Source organism: Falco peregrinus, chromosome 2 (genome assembly GCF_023634155.1).
Source record: "Falco peregrinus isolate bFalPer1 chromosome 2, bFalPer1.pri, whole genome shotgun sequence".
Lineage (NCBI taxonomy): Eukaryota > Metazoa > Chordata > Aves > Falconiformes > Falconidae > Falco > Falco peregrinus.
This window is the reverse complement of record NC_073722.1, coordinates 17,197,273-17,216,004: the sequence shown is the minus strand read 5'-3', so window position 1 is coordinate 17,216,004 and position 18,732 is coordinate 17,197,273. Positions and strand designations below refer to the sequence as shown.

Below are 18,732 nucleotides of genomic sequence, written 5' to 3'. Positions count from 1 at the left end.
AGGAGGTAGAAGGGCTATTTAAAAGCACTGTGTGGAACAGAGTCAGCTGAAGGTCAAGAAAACCTTTTGGCCTGAGAACAGGTTAAACTGGCTCCAGCCCAATAAGGGCTGGAAATGAGAGGAAGTCTCCTGATGCCTTTGTGGTTCTGCCGCTGGGGTTTGGAGGGAGCTGAACTGCTAGGAAGCTTTGACACGCCTTGGGGAGCAGAGCTTACTTTATCTCCTACTTCAGTCGAATTCTTTCAGCTCACCCACTAGAAAAGAGCAGTTAACCCCAGTGAGCTGGCAGCCCTTCCCAGCGGCAGGGGAAGGGGCTCTGCAGGTGTTCACTAGAGCTGGTGATTTGGCCTGTTTCTCTGCTCCTCAGACCTCTAAAATGCCAAGAAATGAGAAACTGCAGAGTGGAGGGAAATTTCAGTTTTGTTCAGCCTGGAAAAATCCTAGGTGCAATCTTCTTTGGACTGAGACTGAACTTAAATGAGGCTTCCCATGACTACAAACACTGTTTTTGTTTTTTAGCAGAGTTAGCTGTGTGCAGGCCTCAGTTTGACTTAATCTAGTTAGGGCTTTTTTTGCTTCAGTATGGTGAAACTACTCTGAAAGTAGACAAGGTGAGTTGCGATGTGTCTGTTGGCACTGAACACATGCTGTGTGCTCAGGGGCTGTTCTAGCTCAGTTCCTGGAGCTTCCTGTAAGGCTGACTGAGGCCTGTCATGGTGTTGGTGGCTGTGTACCTGAACTGGAACTGAAACAACTGTGAAGCACTGAGTCAGCTCTCCAAAGACTGGCAAGCAGAGTTGGAAAGTACTAACTAGCACTGAGTGGGGTTTTTTTATTAGGACATTACCTCAGCGTTTCTTTAGAGGAACTGTGTGTGGGTTTGTGGACACATCTGAGGAAGATGAGTGATGATTATCTGGTGACAATATTCTTTGAAAGTTACTTTGATTAACTGTTGGTTTTTTCAGTGACTTTTTTCTTAAGTGAATCCTACATTTGTGAAATTAATGTTTTTTTTTCTCTTCAACAGTGGGCCACTATACGGATAGAAAAAGGTGTCAAAAAGCCGCAGCCACAGATGCTAAAGACTCCTGCTGCTAATGGTGAGAGCTTGGGGTAAAGTCAAATTGATAAGACTAATGTTCTAAAGTAGGAGAACTGAGTCCTTTTCAAACAGAGAAGTTAGATTGAGAGCTGGAAAAGAGGTGGGGTGGTTACAAGCTAACAGATACATGTAATTGTTTTGCAATGCTGCTGGCACAAGAACTGTTCCCGCAGAATGAAATGCTGCTTTTAGTGGCTTGTACCGAATGGTTGAAAAACCTGGGGGTGAGGAAATGAAGGGTATGAAAGAACATTGTTTAACAAAACAGAGTAGAGCTTAAGATGGAGACTGTCCTCAGCTGAAAGAGATTTTTGAGTTACATTATGAACTTGATTTTTTTTGTTTTGTCTTGAAATCTGTCTTTAGGTTGCTGCTTGCAGGGCTGCTGGCCAACTGTCACAGTCCTAACAGCATCAGAGTATGCTTAATCTCTAACAAGATCTGAATATTTAGTGGACAGCACTTTTTTCCCAAGCTCCATGCTTTTTCTGTTGTAGGAGTGCTGGATGCGAGTGTGTGGTGTTACACTTGTTCCCTTTTTTCAGTCTGCTGCTATTCACCTTTTGTCCTCTGGAGTTATCCTGGTGTTTGCCAGATGAACTTCTTACACTCATCATCTGTAGAAAGACAGCTGAAGAGTTGCTTCATATTTCTTCCTCTAGCCTAATTTTGAAATTGGTTCTTGTACTATATCTTAACCCATTCTGTGTGTGTGTCATGATAGGCTCTACTAGGTCAGAGTTGGCTGTGAGACTTTGGAGCTACAAGTGTGGTGAGAGCAGTCTGTGTTTGCCCAGGAAATAGGAGAAGGCTGAACAAGACATTGCAGCCAGTGCTTCGTTTGGTTCCTGACAGCCTCAGTATTGGTATTGATTTGCTTGTTTTTGACAGCATTTTCTGAGTGCTCCCTTGTTAGGCAGCACAGCTGGAAACAGAACCAGCTTGCCAGTTAGCAGACAAGTCAGTTGTTGCCTGAGTCTATGAGTTAGCTCATGCGAACATGAGATGGGGACTGATGTGCTGAACGAGCTGGCTGTGTTTCACCTCCAAAGGAGTATTCTTATCAATAGTGTAAACACTGGTATTGTACTGTCTGCAGGCCAGGCACAAAACAGGCTTCAATGGTAGCAGATCCAACTGTCAGTTAGCACCTGTAATAATAAACTGGAGGTACTGCACATCAGCTCTTGAAACAGGTCTTATTTAATTCCTGACTTCAAAGTGTCTGAGAAAAAGTATATCCCATATCACTCACCAGTGTCCTGAAAGTTGTGGGTTTTTTTGTGGGTGGGGGAAGGCAAGGTGTGTGATCCTTCCAAATAATGTCAGTTCCCTGCTCTCTGTGTTTCACAGGTTGTCAGTGATGCAGCAAGATATCCTTTTTCTTCCTGTAAGGGTGATAGTGTTCCTTCACGTCACGGGTCAGTGAGAGGGCAAGATCTCAAACTGTGCTGCTTGAGCTGCACAGTAGGAGCTCTTGTCTTCCTAGACATCTGATCTTTCTGGCACATAGGGGTTTTTTCCCCTAGAAAAGAAAGGTAAAGGGAGAGAGGACCTAGTAGGTAATGCTCTATGATCTATCTTTCCATAAAACTGCAAGTACCTATTCCCCCTGTACGTGTGACTGAGGGGCGTTAAGTGCTAATACATGCTGTAGATCAGAACTTGGACTAATCCGACTGCGCTCTACTGTCTGGAGCGTTAATGGTAGTAAAAATGGCCTGAGGTAATTCATATAGATTGCATGCAGGCTGTGTTCAAGTGGTCTTTACGGATGGGGATACGCAATCACAACAGTGGCCCAAAATACACTTTTTAATATCCTTTTTATATTTTAATTTAAAACTAACCTTTCCCACTGTAGGTGGCTCTTACTGCAGTAAGCTAGAGTCTCAACTACTCCTTACTTGAGAAGGTATGGGGAGCAGGGGAGATGTGGACTCTGCAGCACCAAGCTGTGCTCTATATGTTGCTCTTTAGACCTTTTTAACCACAGGACTGACTGACTTATAATTAGGAGTCTGGGTTCCTGTACATCAGTGGAAGTACTTGGGGGTTGGTGTAGGTGTAGATCTAACAGTGCAGCATATACTCTGGCATTCTCTGAGGTGGCAGAGCATGAGCAGGCAGAGAGGTGCCGTTGCATTACACAATATTTACTGAGGGAGGAGACATTTCCAGTGATAACTGGTGGAGTATCTGATAAAACCAGGGTAAAGGTAGGTGTTGGTGTCTGTGTATGCATATGCATGTTGAGTGCTGGGGGTGGGGCGGGGAATGTGTAATACCGCTTTCATCTTTCCTGACCATTCAGTCCTCACTAGGAGATGAGTCAGGATAGGAGGGAGCATTGCAGATGCATGTGCAAGGGCAAGTTGGGCAAGTTTTCCTGTTCCCAGGCAGAGCAAAAATGGTCCTCCCCAAAGACCTGAAAATCCAGTGTTGCTCAGTATGAAAGAGAGAGTGCATGACTGAGGGGACACCACCTCTCTCTGCAGTACCAAATCCAGTGTATTTCACATCTGTTGGCAGAAATGGCAGCCAGTGTCCCTGCGTTGGTGGTGTGATAGGAAATAGTCCCAAGAAATTGGCTGGTGTAGTTGCTATGTGGAGAATTACCTGATGCTATTACCTCAAGGTCCCTCTGTGTTAAGAGGGCAGCGTGTTTATGTGCCAGGCTCAATGGTAGCTCTTGGCTGAGCAGACACTTGCAGTGTAGATGTCTATCTTACTGCAGCTGAATAACCAGCTCTCAGCTGTCTGGGTGGGTGTTGGCTGTGTTGGTGAGCAGTCTTCTTTAAGTTGATGGGTTTAAAAAGTACAAAGATGCTGTTAAGTCAGAGTTTTAAAACTGACATCCACTAAAAGAAAAGCTTGTGTAAATAGTGCTAAATTTAAGCCTAGTATAATTAGCTGACTAGAGCATATGAGTTTGGAGGCTTGGGGCTTGTGCTGTGACGCTGAGGAAAGCAGCAGCTATGGCTTTTTTTTCGGTTGGGAGTGAGGTTTGCTGTACTCCTGCATAATGCTGTTTTTGGCAAACTCAGCTCTGCCCATGGCCAAGGGATTAAAGGCTGTTAAATGTTACTTCAGATTACAAGAAGGCTAAGTACGTTGCCTGAACAGCATGTGTTTTAATTCTGTTCATAATACCTTCGGGTGCTGTTGAGAACTTGGCTTGGAGTAGCTTGTCCAAAGGCTGCAAAGCAGCTTGCACATGGGGTGTCATGTGACAATGACAGCACAGGGTGGTGGGGCAAGACGTTACAGCTGTGCTATTCTTGACTGTGCCAGCAGTGTGTTAAAATTGAACCCTGGGCTGGTTTCAGCCAAGAAGCAGGAGCCAGGGGAGCCAACTGCTTGGCTGATGCTGAACTAGGGGCTGGATAAGGAGGAAGTGTTCCCATTTCTCCTGGGAACTGGACAGAAGAGTGGTACTTCTGTGATCAGTGCTGGAGAGTTTCCCTGGCCAGTTTCTTGGCTATGACCTGCCTCACACCCCACAGCAGCATGGAGCTGACAGGCTGGGCTGACTCACCTACAGTCCTGGATGTTTCACAATTTAGAGGTTTAAGGGACTGACTGAGAGGAAAAATTGAACCACAGAGTAGAGCTCTGGTTTGTGTTTAAAATGCAACAGGAGTGTAGTCTATCCTGCTAAATGTTTGATGTGTTACATGTTTTATAATTCAGATCCCAAAGGGCATGCGAGTGTTTGGGTGTGCCATATTAACAATTTGTTTATAGGTCAGTGATAGGAGTGCTGTCATGCTCAGAATGCACTGAGATGGTCCAATGGTAGAATTGCAAGTCGTGGCTGCCAGGTTCAGAGCTGAAGGTGCTAATAGGTTTTGTTGCAGTGTAACATCTCTCTTGCATGTTGTTCTGTAGTGTTTACCTCAGTGATTTGTTGGACTTGTATCTTAGAGCTTCTTGTGTTATCCCGTCTGTATGCAACAGTGCAATACAAAGATTTTTTTCCATGTCACTTGTAATTTAAATGTTGCATGTGATTTGTACAGCAAATATATTCACAAAGTTTCTCCTGCTGGAAAGACTTTCTTAGGTACAGATTTGCACATTGTGGAACATGTATTTGTGGGAAACTGCCAAGTAGCTTGGAACAGTCAGATGCTTCCTCCTTTTCTGTTTTTTTTTAATCTCAACACGGAAACAGAGAGATTATGCAATTTGTGAGAGGTGTCTGACAGAGTGACAACCTGAACTTGGACCTCTAATCCTAGTTCAGTGTCTCATGGGGTGGTTGTTCTAGTTAAATGTTATTCTGGATTCCTTCGGTCATCAATTTCTGGAGCCAGACCTGCTTGAAAGCAGCTACTTGATCTTTATATTTAGCTTATGCAGTTTCTCCTTGCCTTTGTAAGCTCTAGTGGGAAACTGGTGCTTGTCAGACCATAAGTATAAAAAATGAAAAGAGGAGGAGGAGAGGGAATACTTGCTGTTTGTACTGCAATTCTGAAATCTCCAGGTTTCTTTTCTATTGCCAGGCATTATGTGGGCACAGTTCAACTGAAACACAACTGTTAGTGCTGAACTAAATTTTATCAAGGCAGCAATAGACACAACTTTCTTTGATGTGTTTTTTGGAGGGTTTTTCTTGGTTTGACTTAAATAAAAATTAGTGTGATCCTGTCTTTGCTTATAGAAAACACTTGTGCTGAGAAGGGAGGGAGGTACATTTGGTTCAAAGCTGGTCCATGCACAGATGTCAGGTAGCAGTTGTGGTCTGGGGCTTTGGCAGGTAGTAGTGGAGTGCATCTCAGCTGGATGTGGCTGTGGGATGCCAGAATGTCTGATGAGAGATGGGCCTATGACTATCCATGGAGGATGCTGAATGCCCTTAAATACGCAGAGCACCAGGAGAAGGGAATGGAAAGGCCAAGGTCTTGCTTGGTTTGCTCTGGAAGTGTAAGATGGTCTTGAATAAAGTTGCTGAGTTGAAGACTTGTCAGACAGTGGGAAAGGGTTTACCTTCTTGCTTCACCTTCAGGAGGCAGCAGAACTTGATATATCTGCTGCTCAAGGTGTTTATGTGAGGAAGGGGATCCAGAACTGGCCTACTGACCAGTATGCTGTGTTCAACTACCCACCTGATCTTGCTTTCATAGGAGAGGCTCCGACAGTGAATTTGTCTCCTTGAGTAATGCAAAGTGGTAAGTGATTTGCAGGATGACTGTTACTGTATAGAATTATTTCCTTATAGGGTTACCCTTTCCTTCCCAAGGTATCATTGAAAGAGATGAAACGCCTATGGAGAAAGAAATCGCACGTCTGCATCGAGTGGACTTCGAATTCTCTGACATATTCTACTTCTGCAGAAAAGGGTTTGAAGCCATTGTGGAAGATGAAGTCACCCAAAGGTTTTCCTCTGAAGAGCTGGTCTCCTGGAATCTCCTCACAAGGACTAATGTCAACTTCCACTACATCAGCCTGAGGCTGACTGTTGTGTGGGTCGTTGGGGTTATAGTGCGGTACTGCTTACTGCTGCCCCTGCGGTAAGCTCATGGGTGCTGAGGGGTTTTGTCAGTCTGGGAACGTAAATGTGTGTTTTCTTGGGAAATGTCATCTCAGCTCTTTTAACCCAAAAGCAGCATTAGTAGATAAAGAAAGATGAACCTGCTTAAATTCTTCTTTGAATGGTTAAGAAGCCATTCAGAACACTTCTATCTTGCCATTTACTGTGGAGAGTAGGTTAGGGCTAGTGGTCATCTTTTTTCTGTGAATGCTTCCTGTAAGTTGTGTATTTGCAATGTAAGTGTAAGTTGGGCAAGCTCTAAAACTCCGTGACACTACATTCATTGGGGTATCTAAATCTGCTGCCTTTGCTAGACCATGATTTTGAGCAATGTGTTGGGGAATTATTGAGTTACGGAACTGGATATGTCGAGTATCTGAGGAATAATTGAATTCCTGCAATCCCTTTCCATTTTGAAGGGGAGAGTGATACTAAAATGAACAAAACTACTTATTTTGATTTAATCTCTATTTTGCCCTGTAGCTTTACCCTGGCTGCCATTGGGATTATCTCAATGATTGTGGGGACAACAATGGTCGGACAGCTGCCAAACAGCAGGTAGGTACTGTGTTGTGGTGTGTGAGGGACAAATTTGCCAACTGGCATCCGTGCAAACAGCTCAAGATTAGGACTGGACAGATTTCACAAGTGGTAGACTACTGACGGTTCACCCACAAGCTTGTGGCCTTGCTTTTAGTGGCATTTTGAACTTGGGCAGAGGTTGGCTTCTTGCCAGGCTTAGCATTGAGGCTGGTGATTTCTGATGGGCTCCTCTTACTGTCGTGGGACATCATGGGACAAAGAAGTACCTGGTGAGGAGATGACAGCCTTGCCTCAGTAAGTGAGACCAAGGGTCTCGCATGTCTTGGCTGAGCTGCTGTAGCAAGTGAGTGGTAGAGCTGGGAATGTTCCTCTGTGCTCCAGAGTACCAGGAAAATTTCAGCCCTGAGTTGTGTTGAGGCTGGAGAATATTGTGTGTCTGTCTAGCTGCTTTCCAGGATGCTCCAGATGCCTGTGATTTCTTTCAGTGTGAAAAACTATCTGAGTGAAGTGGTCCACCTCACGTGCTCCCGCATCCTTGTCAGAGCTCTGTCTGGTACCATCCATTACCATAACAAGTGAGTGAGCTGATGTTACTATAGCAAAAGTGTGTGTATACTTCCATGTGTGAGTATCCTATTTGAAATGGGGCAGCTCTTTCCTGACCTGCAGGTTAATGTCGCGCTAGATGCTGACTCACTTGACAGCTTTATGGAACTGTTGTGTGTGTAGTGTGGTGGTTAGTGCACTAGTAGTCTAACAAAAAATTTATGTAATTGCAGGGAAAACAAACCTCAGAAAGGAGGAATTTGTGTTGCCAACCACACATCACCGATAGATGCAATCATTTTGACAAATGATGGATGCTATGCAATGGTATGAGGAGATCCACGATGACCACAGCAGAGGGAGAGAGACCAGGAAAGGGAAAGGCTGTGGGGTATTGGTTGCGGAGTTCAGTTAATCTCTACTGTGAAAGTTAACTTAAGCACTAGGTAGTGGGTAAAAGTATAAATTGTGTTGAAATTGGTCTACAAGTTATATGTTGGTGAAGTTGTCCTGGCAGTGTCAATGCTAGGCTCCTCACCTGATGAAATACTTGAGAGATGCTTCCACACTTGCATCTAGATCCTTTCAAACATTTTAATAGTTCTTTTGGGCACTGCCCAGTCCTGGTTTGCGGTCTCCGGTGTGCTTGTGGGTTTTTTTGAGGGGGATGCAGAAGAGGAAGTTCTGCTTTTCAGGTGTCTTATATGCTGATTGATGTGCCTTATTGGGCTTGCAGGTTGGCCAGGTTCACGGTGGACTAATGGGAGTCATTCAGAGAGCCACGGTCAAGGCCTGTCCTCACGTCTGGTTTGAACGCTCAGAAATCAAAGACCGCCATCTAGTGACAAAAAGGTGAGGTGTGGGTCGGAGCAGGGGATTGCCCTGCTAGTGCAACTCTGGTACCTGCTAGTGCCCGAGAGGCCACGCCCAGGTATGTAATCCTCGAAGAGTTGTTGAACAAAGACCCAGATGAGGAATTAAAACTTTGGAAAGACGGAAGCCCAAGAAGCTGATGAGGTTGCACTGGGAAACAGGGTAGTTGGAACCTAGGGATCTCAGGAGGGCAAAAGGCTGACTTGCAAGAGCATCTTAGAATCATTTAGGTTGGAAAAGACCTTTGAGATTGTAAAGTCCACCTGTTAATCCAGGACTGCCAACTACATCACCAAACCATGTCCTAAGCACTACATCTACAGGAGCCATATCTACTTGGTTTATTCCAAACGATGACTGCTGCTTATAAATGCTAATCACAAGGGCACGAGTTATCTGTAATTGCACGTTATTGTAGGCTGGAATGATGCAGGGTATTGCAAATTGGTAGATGTCAGCAGGAGTGGAAGCAATCAGTATAGTAGTGGCTCAACAGCAGTTAGTGGAGTGAGCTGGAGGGGTGGTAGGAAGCAAACCAGATCATTCACAATGACCTGAAGATGCTTGCTGCTGTGATCAAAATGTTAGGTTCCCAGGTCACCAAGAAAGGCTTGAAAGGTTTATACAGGGTGAAATGGTGCAGACCAAAGGTTCTGGTAAGGTCTGGATTGCAGCAGACTGTCACAAAACATCTCATTTGGGTAACCATCAGCATAATAACTAATGTCTGATGAATTCAGATACACTTCTAAAAGGCTGTGAATATACTTCAAATTCTGGGACTTTCTGTTGAAAAGAAATACTGATGAAGCGGGCTTTCTGTGACATGAACTGTCTCAACTTAATTTGAAATTGTGAGCTAGAAATAATAAGCTTTGCTTGTTTGGATGAGGGGCAAAAATGTGTCTAACTATACAACTGCGCTGCTTACAAAGGTAGTCTTCTGCAATTATCACCAAACTATCACTACAGTATGAACACTGTAGTAAAAGTGATAGAAAGTCCTCCTAATTTTTAAAGAACTTTTAGGTTAACTTTAGCAGGTTACTTCACCACCTCATTGGCCTCTGTGCAGCAGTATGGTTTTGCTATGTCATCCAAGTGCTAACTCAAGTAGTGTGAGCTGTAGGTGTTTTAAGAGTCCTCTTTTTAAGAAATCTGCTGCTAAGCAAGCAAAGCCTGGATGGACTGCTGCACAAGGCTTTTTGGTTTTTTGTTTGGTTTTTTTCTTATGTAGACAGCTTCTTGCAGGTTGAGTTGATTAGAATTAATCTGACTGACTTAATGGCATACATTTGTTGGCTTCCCTGGCAGTCATTAATAAAATAATATGGAGGAAAGCAAGCAGGATGTTGCCTCAGTGTAATGCACTGGGGCCTAAGAGGTGGCCTGCCCAAAGCTTCAGGTTTGTGAGAAACAGAAAAGCAAGTGCAAATTAATGTCCAGTAAAAGGCTTTGTCAAACAGATGTGTTCTACGTAAAGATATTTTTAATAGACCTGCCTGGGGAAAAAAGTGGAAAGGAGCTGGTTTTGAAGCTTTCCTTCTGCTTCCACAGACTCAGGGAACATGTGGCGGACAAAAGCAAGCTCCCGATCTTAATTTTTCCAGAAGGTAAGAAGCTGAACTGCTCCTTATCTCCATTCAGTGTAGATTTCATCCCTGTTCTCTCTTTCATGGCTTTTGGTGCTCAAATGTGTCTGGTGTATCAAATGTACCTCTGGCTTAGATTTTATTAGGGAACTGCTAATTTAATATGAGATTACAGGAAGACAACACAATACGGTCCCTGGCTGTTGGATCTCCTGACAGAAGCTGTAGGCAGAAGAATGGGAAGATTGTTTCTTTTGTGCTGTGAATGTCAGTTCGCTGTCTTACAGATGTAACCTCAGCCTTGTGTTTTTTGTCTCATACATGTTCTGACTTTGTTCAGGGAGTTAGTCACAAGACAGAGAATGAAAGCAAGCAGGGGAGAGATGCTTAACTTAGCCATAAAGGGCCTGCATTTGCTCCTTCATGAGCGTAAGACCTGTATGTTGATGTAGTGTTGCTGCTGAAATGTGTTAGGCTATATGAAGTAATGACCCAAGTTTCTTCTCTGGACAGGCACCTGCATAAACAATACATCTGTGATGATGTTCAAGAAGGGGAGCTTTGAGATAGGAGGGACAATCTATCCTGTTGCAATCAAAGTAAGTGGAACTAACTAGCTGCTGAATATCGAAGTTTGGGATCTGTTTTTGTCAGGGCAGTAGGAAACTGTTTCAGTATGGCTGCTAATGGAAGCACAGGAGCCCTGGCAGTTGGCTACATGTCATGGGTGACTCCTAGCGTATGAGTGGCTAAAATGAGAACGTGAAGTCATTCAGCCTATGGAGCCTGGGTGGTAGGACCTGGTGGGGTCAGGTTCTTCCTCCAGAAAGCTGGAAGGAAGGGAGATTGAGCTAGTCTTCACTGATGCGGAAGGGAAGCGAAGCATGCAGCTTGCAGCAGACATAGCTCTCTTAGTTCAGGCAAATGGGTGACATCTGCTGCTAATAAGCACAGGCTACTTTTTCTAAAGCCTCATTCTAAGCAAACATGTCAGTTGTGAATCTTCTTGTACTCCGGCATCTGACTGAAAGCATCCACCTCAGAACATCACAGCCTGTCTCAGATCTGTGGGGAAAGGGTTATATCATTTGTTTTTTTGTGGTCCCTTACAGTATGATCCTCAGTTTGGAGATGCATTCTGGAACAGCAGCAAATATAACATCGTGAGCTATCTTCTGCGAATAATGACCAGCTGGGCCATTGTTTGCAACGTGTGGTACATGCCACCAATGGTTAGAAAGGTAATCTAGCATCTGTTTGATTCTTAACTATTGAAGAACCTGACTGTGTTGCAAGTGCCTCTTCTTACTCTTTTTTTTTTTTTTTTTCTCCTGCAAAACTCCTACCCACCCCATGTCTCCAAATTCAAAGTTTTATACTGGACTTTTGTTAGTGTTGACTTTGATGTATGATTGGACTTAGCTTTTCCTCATGCAGCTTGGTACCATCAGCAGTGCATCATATATACAAAGGATAGCAGTAAATACAGGGCTGTTCACAGTAGCGATGCTCCAAGAGGATGGGACATTGATAGCAAAGTTTTCCTTTAATTTCAACACTTTAGGGGAAAAATGAGTTAAATTATTATTGTATTGGAACATTAGATCGTGTTGGAATGGTAGGGGACAGATCATTTGGCAGTGAGCTAATTTGATGAGGCAGCAGATGAAAAGTGTTACGGAAGTCTGTTTCAATTCACTTCTCTCTGCTTTGCTTATGTTGAATTTATGACCTTTGAAGGAAGGCGAAGATGCTGTTCAGTTTGCCAACAGAGTGAGGTCAGCCATTGCTCGCCAAGGAGGACTGACTGAACTTCCCTGGTGAGTGGTGCTGTCCTTGTTGAACTTCGTGGACTGTCTGTTGTTAGTTTGATTGAGATATTCTTCCTCCTTAGCTTTGTGACAGGTAACATTTAACATAACTTTATTCCACTCCGGAGAAAACCAGGGAGTAACTTCATGTGTATGAGAGAGTAAAAATAAAAAAAGATACATAAAGTCTTTGGAGCACATAGCTCTCATGCAGTGAGTTGACCTAAAGGCTTGATGCTTTTGAAGATCAGTCTTTCGGAGTTGTTTCTCATGTTGAGACATGCTGAGATTAAAGAACAGAAGTGAAGTTATTTGGCTAAACTGATGAACAACAACAACAAATAAAACACAGGGCTTGAGGCTTTCTGCTCTGATTTTCTTGTGTCCTACCTCAGTAAGTAGCAGCATAATACCTAGATTTCATAGGACTGTATGAAACAGACTTGAGAGCAAGATTCTGATGAAGAGAACAGGAAAGCGGATTCAACTATGAGGCCCAGCTCTGGCCCTCTGAACGATGTAAGGCAAGAGACAGCTATGGCGTTGCGCAAGATTGACTGCTTCTACAGTCTAGGGAAATAGCATCCCAGATTGGCAAAGATTTCTATGGTAGGTGCAACCTGTTACCAACATGAGTAGGCTGCTTTAATGGGCTAGACTCAAAATTTGGACTGCATAAGCGTTATGGCTTAAGGCCATAATTTAATAAACTTGCTTAAACTTGGATGTTCTGAAAATTCTGAAGAAAAGCCTTCTTAATAATCTTTTAGGTGAAGGCTCTAGAGTTGACTAATATAGTTAATACAGCTCATAGTTTGATAACAATAGTGGTAGCGATCATGATGGGTTACTTTTCTTTCTTGCTCTTTTCCAGGGATGGAGGTCTGAAACGAGCGAAAGTCAAAGATACTTTCAAAGAAGAACAGCAGAAAAACTACAGCAAGATGCTAGTGAGAAATGGATCCATAGGAAGTCTGTCTACAGGAACAGAGTCAGACTGAACGGTGGCTCTTGAAAACCAACTTTGCACAACCAGCCTTAGTGGGAATAATGTTTTTTAATTAAAAAAAAAAACCAAAACACAACAACCAACCCCCCAACAAAAAACACCACATAAACTGGAGCAACAAAATCTCTCATCATGTGTATGCATATTCTCTGTATGGCTGGTGCAGAGCCTGCCAAGGGGCAGTGTCTCTGTAGCGCTCCCTCCCTTTTCACTCTTCTTACTCCCTTGCCCCTCCCCATCTTCACGTGGTGATGCACTGCAGCTCCTGGTATTCTTGAGCTGAATGTGTGGAGAATTAAGAGGCAAAAGGAAAAAAGCACCGCAGTTTTTCTGAGTTTGTAAAGATGAAGCGAAGTACACTGAACAGGTGCTGTCAGGACACTGGTTATGAAGATACCTCTTGTTCATGGTACTTTGAAGGTTTAAACATAACACTTTTTTTTTCTTTTTTTTTTTTTTTCCCTGTTACTTCAGAGACTTTTAGTTGTGGATGACTTAACATGTTTTAGGATGTTGTCAGGACTGTTAAGATTGACACTTGTGGTTAGCTTGCACCTGGAAGTGCAAGGGGGGAAGGGAAGCAAGGGCTGCAGGTGGGAAAGGAGCTGCCCTGCCAAAAGCACAGTTCATGGACCATGAGGAATTTGGTGGCCTTATAACATGGTATTGCCTTATTAAGAACTGCTACCTGAGGGAAGATAAGGGGCAAGTCCTCAATCTCTCTGTCCACTGCTACTGTTGAAATTACTTTCCTGAGATCTGGAGCTGTAAAGGTAAGACAACAGTAAGCAGCTGGATGATGTAGGCTATGACAGATTAATTTTTATGAAGTGGGTTTTCAAGACTACCCTTCTTCAAAAGTTGCTGGTAATCGCTTAAAGATCTTAAGAGAACCAGTCCAGAAACACATTTTGTTTTGATCTAAGATAGCAATAGCTATCACAACTATAAGCATAGGATCCATAAGTCACGTATGATACAAGAAGTGGCATGTTCAAATCTGCAATATATTGCTGTCTGAATGTAAAGAGAAATAAATTCTATATTTCTAATGGGTCTGGTGTGACATTTATGCTCTTCTCTAAATGTGTATAAATAAAACAGTTATACTTCCTGAAAATGTAAAATTAGGGTCCTGGAAACTTCAGTCACTGTGACTTAAAGGACAAATTGTAGTTTAGCTCTTGCCTTGTTTCTAACCTGACTTTTTTCCTTTTTTTTGTTCTTTTTTTTCCCCCTTCTCAGACTCTAAGGAACTTATATGGCTTCATGTTTATACTTTCTAGAGTAGGAGTGACTCATCATGCAGACTGAACTTGAAATTACAACATGAAGTCACATTAGGGAGACTCAACTAATTAAGCTGTAATTAACTTGGAAACAACTATGAGCTTCTAAACTTGTAACAAACGAAGTTCGTTTGTAAGTATTCTTTTCCTGTAGCAAAGAGATTTTTAATTTAAAGCTAAAAAAAAATAAATTACTGTTCCCCAGCTAATAATAAAGTTTAAAAACCTGTTAGAACATAGCCTACCAAAAAAGGGTTCCTGTTCTGGTTTCCATTATATCTCAGTCCATGCACTTAGGCAAGGACAAATATATTTATTTATTGACTATTACATAGGCATGCAGCATTTTGTACTTTGTCTTGAAATCTGCTTTTGAAGCCTGTGGCAGGTATGTAACCTTGGAAGAAAATGCTGGGAAGGGGCTTTTAGAGAAATGTGCAGGCCTTTAAGAACAAAACTATTTATATTAAAAAGGTTAGAGTGATGAGACAAAGCAAAGGTGTTTTTTTTTTAGTGTGAACCTAGTTCAACTTTGGACTGTTACACTATGAAAATGAACTAGCCATGCAAGCTTTGGGCTAATTAATCTGTTTTTCATAATTGCAGATATTAGCTGTGAGCTTGAGCTTTCCTGGACTTCACTTACAGTAGGAAGCTTTGTAAGGACAACTTACCTTTTATTAAAACATGCCTGAATGTGTGCACATGCATACTCACATAAAATACAACTTTTAAAAATCTCTTTTATGTATAAATATTGGTGTGTATATCTATATAAGAAAATACTTCTAAGCTATAGATTGTGATGTATTCCTCTGTAGATGGAACAAGAATTGTTTTGCTGAAGGCTTAAATATATGATTCCTAAGAGAATCCTCACAGTCAGTTTATGTGCTGATGTTCCTCTGCTTCTTGCTTTTGGAGTTGTCCAGTCATCAATTACTGAACTGCAGTGGTTTTTGAAATCTGAACTGTGCTTGCTGGGGTGTACATGTTTACAGCAACAGATTTGTGAGCTTTGGGAAAAGTGTCAAAGCAATTTGTTTCTTGCTTAGGGCAAAACTGAATTTTAAGGCAAAAAAACCCAAACCCTTCTAAGTCAGAGGATGATGACAATAAGATTATTCAGTGACATTGTAATGAAATGTTGTTTGGCAAGCCAAATGGGATGTTTTTACTTTCTTTTAGAATCTGTGATTTTGGCAGACTTAGAAATAGCCTCTACTGAACTCGTTGTTAAACAAAATCTGCTTTATTTTGGAGAGGATTTATCAAGAAAACATGTAGATTAGCTGTATGAGTAGAGTATATCTGTGTGGCCATGAGAAGAGGCATCACTCAGTTCTTAATTGCTGCATGAGTGGAGAAGATGTAGGTGAGTGAATAAGCTGATGAGGTTTCTTGAACCTACAGTTGTTTATACATTTTTATTAAGCAAAATGTTGTCTTGCTTGTTCTTTGACTCCATTCCTTGCAAGACTTGATAGGTTTTTGGTGTTGTGTCCCTATATTACTGATCTGTCTCTGAAAATATTGTGTTCAGGGAGTCTGTGTAAGCAATGGTGGCTACTGATAGATGGTTCTGGGCCATGTCCCAAACTTGTAACAGCATGAGATCTACATTCTTTGAGTGGTTTGGAAATGAGTCTATTAACTTTGGAGAAGTATTTTTATAGGGCAGTGATGTATACCACAATGGCTAATAGCAGAAGGGCAGCAAATACAAGATACCATTTTGCTCGGTGCCAGTTAAGTTACTGTCTTCTTTCTATTGCCTTTGGAAAGCTTTTTGTGCAATTTTTTTCCTTTCCACCTTATAGAACTGGGAAATGTTGCAGGTGAATTCAGTTGGATCAGTAGAGACAGCTCAAGAAATCCATGCAGCAGTTGAAGTCTTAGTTCCTAGAGATTCTTATTTAACAGTCTAAGTACGTATTATTATTTTTGTTTAGATTTAAAGGAAGATCTTTGAGTTCAGAGAATGAGCGGCCCCTTTCAACCTCTGACAAAAAAATGTATGTGCCTCCCTGGCTTTGGGCAAAGAAACAGTTGGTTTTAAAGATGGTGGTGGAATCCAGTTCAGATGTCATTAATTGTTTTCCTATTGCTGAAATCTACATGCTGTTTCTATCTTGTACACAGTGGGTGTAGCCAAGGGTCATCCTGTTAAACTGCTCTGCCTGTAATGCATTAAACATAGGCAGGCTGTCATAGGAAACTCTTGCTTGATATGAAGGGGACTAATGAAAATATTCAAACTGACAGTCCTTGCAAACTTGTTAGAAAAAACTCAGTATTGGCTTTGGAAGCTTCTGGGTCAAAATCTAAATTATATTATACCCTGAGATTTAAGCTGCTTAAAATGTCTTTGTCCTCCCCGCTACTGAACAGATTGCTAGAGGTTTCTGGTTTAGACTTAGGTCACATTCTCCTCCATCCCCCCACCCCCCCAATATTTATCTGATATGACTTGTAGAAGACTAAGCACCAGGCTGGCAAAGTATTTCTCAAGAATTGGAGAGTCCACATATATCCAAATCAGCAAATTCTTGCTTGTGGAAGGAAAGGATTTTAAGCAGCATTGAGGTTTTAAAGGAAAATACCAAATTACACCCTGAAGACACATAATGATGATGAAAGCAGACTTCAGCTATGAAGACTTGTCCCAGGTTCTAGTATTAATGCCCTAGAAGGAGGTTCCTAGTTAGGTATTTTTTTGTGTGGGTGTTGGACATGAAGTAGCTGTTGCATAAATGGAACATTTGTCAGTACTAGCACTAAGGAAGCCTGATTTTATATGCAGTTGTGTCTCAGTTTAGACTGCAAGCTCTAATTGAAATTGTGGTGTAATGCAGTGTTTTCATAGAATCATAGAATGGCTTGGATTGGAAGGGACCTTTAAAGGTCATCTAGTCCAACTGCCCTGCAATGAGCAGGGACATCTTCAGCTAGATCAGGTTGCTCTGAGAGAGCCCTGTCCAGCGTGACCTTGAATGTTTCCAGGGATGGGGCATCTGGCACTTAATCTGGGCAATCCGTTCCAGTGTCTCACTACCCTCGTCATAAAAAAAATTTCTTTATATCTAGTCTGAATTTACTTTCTAGCTAGAAACCATTACCCCTTGTCCTATCACTACAGGCCCTACTAGAAAGTCTGTCCCCCATCTTATAAGCCCCTTCCAGTACTGAAAGGCTGCAACAAGGTCTTCCTGGAGCCTTCTCTTCTCCAGGCTAAACAACTCCAATTTTCGCAGCCTGTCCTCAGAAGTATGAAACCCCTCTCCTATGATCACTTTTGTGGCCCTGTTCTGGACCTGCTCCAACAGGTGTATGTCTCCTGTGCTGAGGACTCCACAGCTGGATGCAGTACTCCCAGCGGGGTCTGAGTAGAGGAGCAGAAGCATCCTTGACCTGCTGGCCATGCTTCTTTTGATGTAGTTCAGGATACAGTTGGCTTTCTGGGCTGTGAGTGCACGTTACCAGCTTATGTCCAGCTCTTCATCCACCAGCACTCCTAAGCACTCCTCAGGGCTGCTGTCCATCCCTTCATCCCTCCAGCCTGTATTGATACCAGGTGGTGCCCTGACCCAGGTGCAGGATCTTGCACTTGGCCTTGTCGAATCTCATAAGGTTCACATGGGCCGGCTTGTCAAGCTTGCCTGGTTGCTCTGAATGGCATCCCATCCCTCAGCTGTCAACTGCAACTCTCAGCTTGGTGTCATCTGTGAACTTGCTAAGGGTGCACTTGATCCCACTGTGTCATTGATGAAGATATTAAACAGTACTGCTCCCAGTACAGCCCCCTGAAGGCCACCACTTGGAGCATGGGTGTAGGACAGTATGTGCTGCAAAATAAGGATCTTGACTCAGCCATATGTGAGCATAGGCAGTTGTGTTAGGAAGCTACTGAAAAGTCTCAGAGATTTTTAATATTGCCTAACAGTGATGGTGAACTCCTGATTTTGTCAAGCTGTGCTTTGTGGCGCTGCCGTTCCTGAAGAATGTGTCCACGCCATTACCAGCTCTGATTTGTTCCCATTCAGAATGTTGTTCTTGTTTCCCTGAAGTGAACATAATAAAAAAGGCAGAAATGTGACCTCAAGAGTCAAGATACAGATTCTAATGTTTGTTCGCTGTCTCCATCTTTTTATTAGATTTTCTGAGGCGTTTTTTTTTTTTTCCCTCTGGTTTGCTGGATAAAATCCATACAAATGAAATACAAACACTGTCAGTAAATAATAATGAAAAGGTAAATTCATTTTACAGAGAAGGCAGTGCATGCAAGACATCATCTGGAATGATGGTGAATTTTTTTTTTTTTTTTCACAGATCACAAAGCTATTACAGTCTTTCAAAATTAATATCTGGCTTTTAGGCTCTATAATGGTTTGTGTGACCTCATTTTACCCTTTGGCTAATAAGAAAAAT

The 18,732-nt window shown here is 42.5% G+C and overlaps 1 protein-coding gene across 3 annotated transcripts in view; it reads left to right on the top strand.

Annotated features, from left to right (window-relative positions):
• Positions 1-14,069, top strand: part of LOC101924991 (glycerol-3-phosphate acyltransferase 3) — a 36,483-nt gene extending 22,414 nt beyond the window's left edge. For all 3 annotated transcript variants that reach the window (XM_027781202.2, XM_005233589.4, XM_055795334.1), the window contains exons 2-12: positions 1,031-1,103; positions 6,351-6,621; positions 7,125-7,199; positions 7,670-7,759; positions 7,964-8,057; positions 8,467-8,582; positions 10,161-10,216; positions 10,709-10,794; positions 11,308-11,436; positions 11,936-12,015; positions 12,881-14,069. In XM_027781202.2, coding sequence (XP_027637003.2) covers positions 1,079-1,103; positions 6,351-6,621; positions 7,125-7,199; positions 7,670-7,759; positions 7,964-8,057; positions 8,467-8,582; positions 10,161-10,216; positions 10,709-10,794; positions 11,308-11,436; positions 11,936-12,015; positions 12,881-13,007 — 1,149 coding nt within the window. In that variant the 5' untranslated portion in view covers positions 1,031-1,078 and the 3' untranslated portion in view covers positions 13,008-14,069. The remainder of the gene's footprint in view (positions 1-1,030; positions 1,104-6,350; positions 6,622-7,124; positions 7,200-7,669; positions 7,760-7,963; positions 8,058-8,466; positions 8,583-10,160; positions 10,217-10,708; positions 10,795-11,307; positions 11,437-11,935; positions 12,016-12,880) is intronic.
• Positions 14,070-18,732: the final 4,663 nt, after the last annotated feature.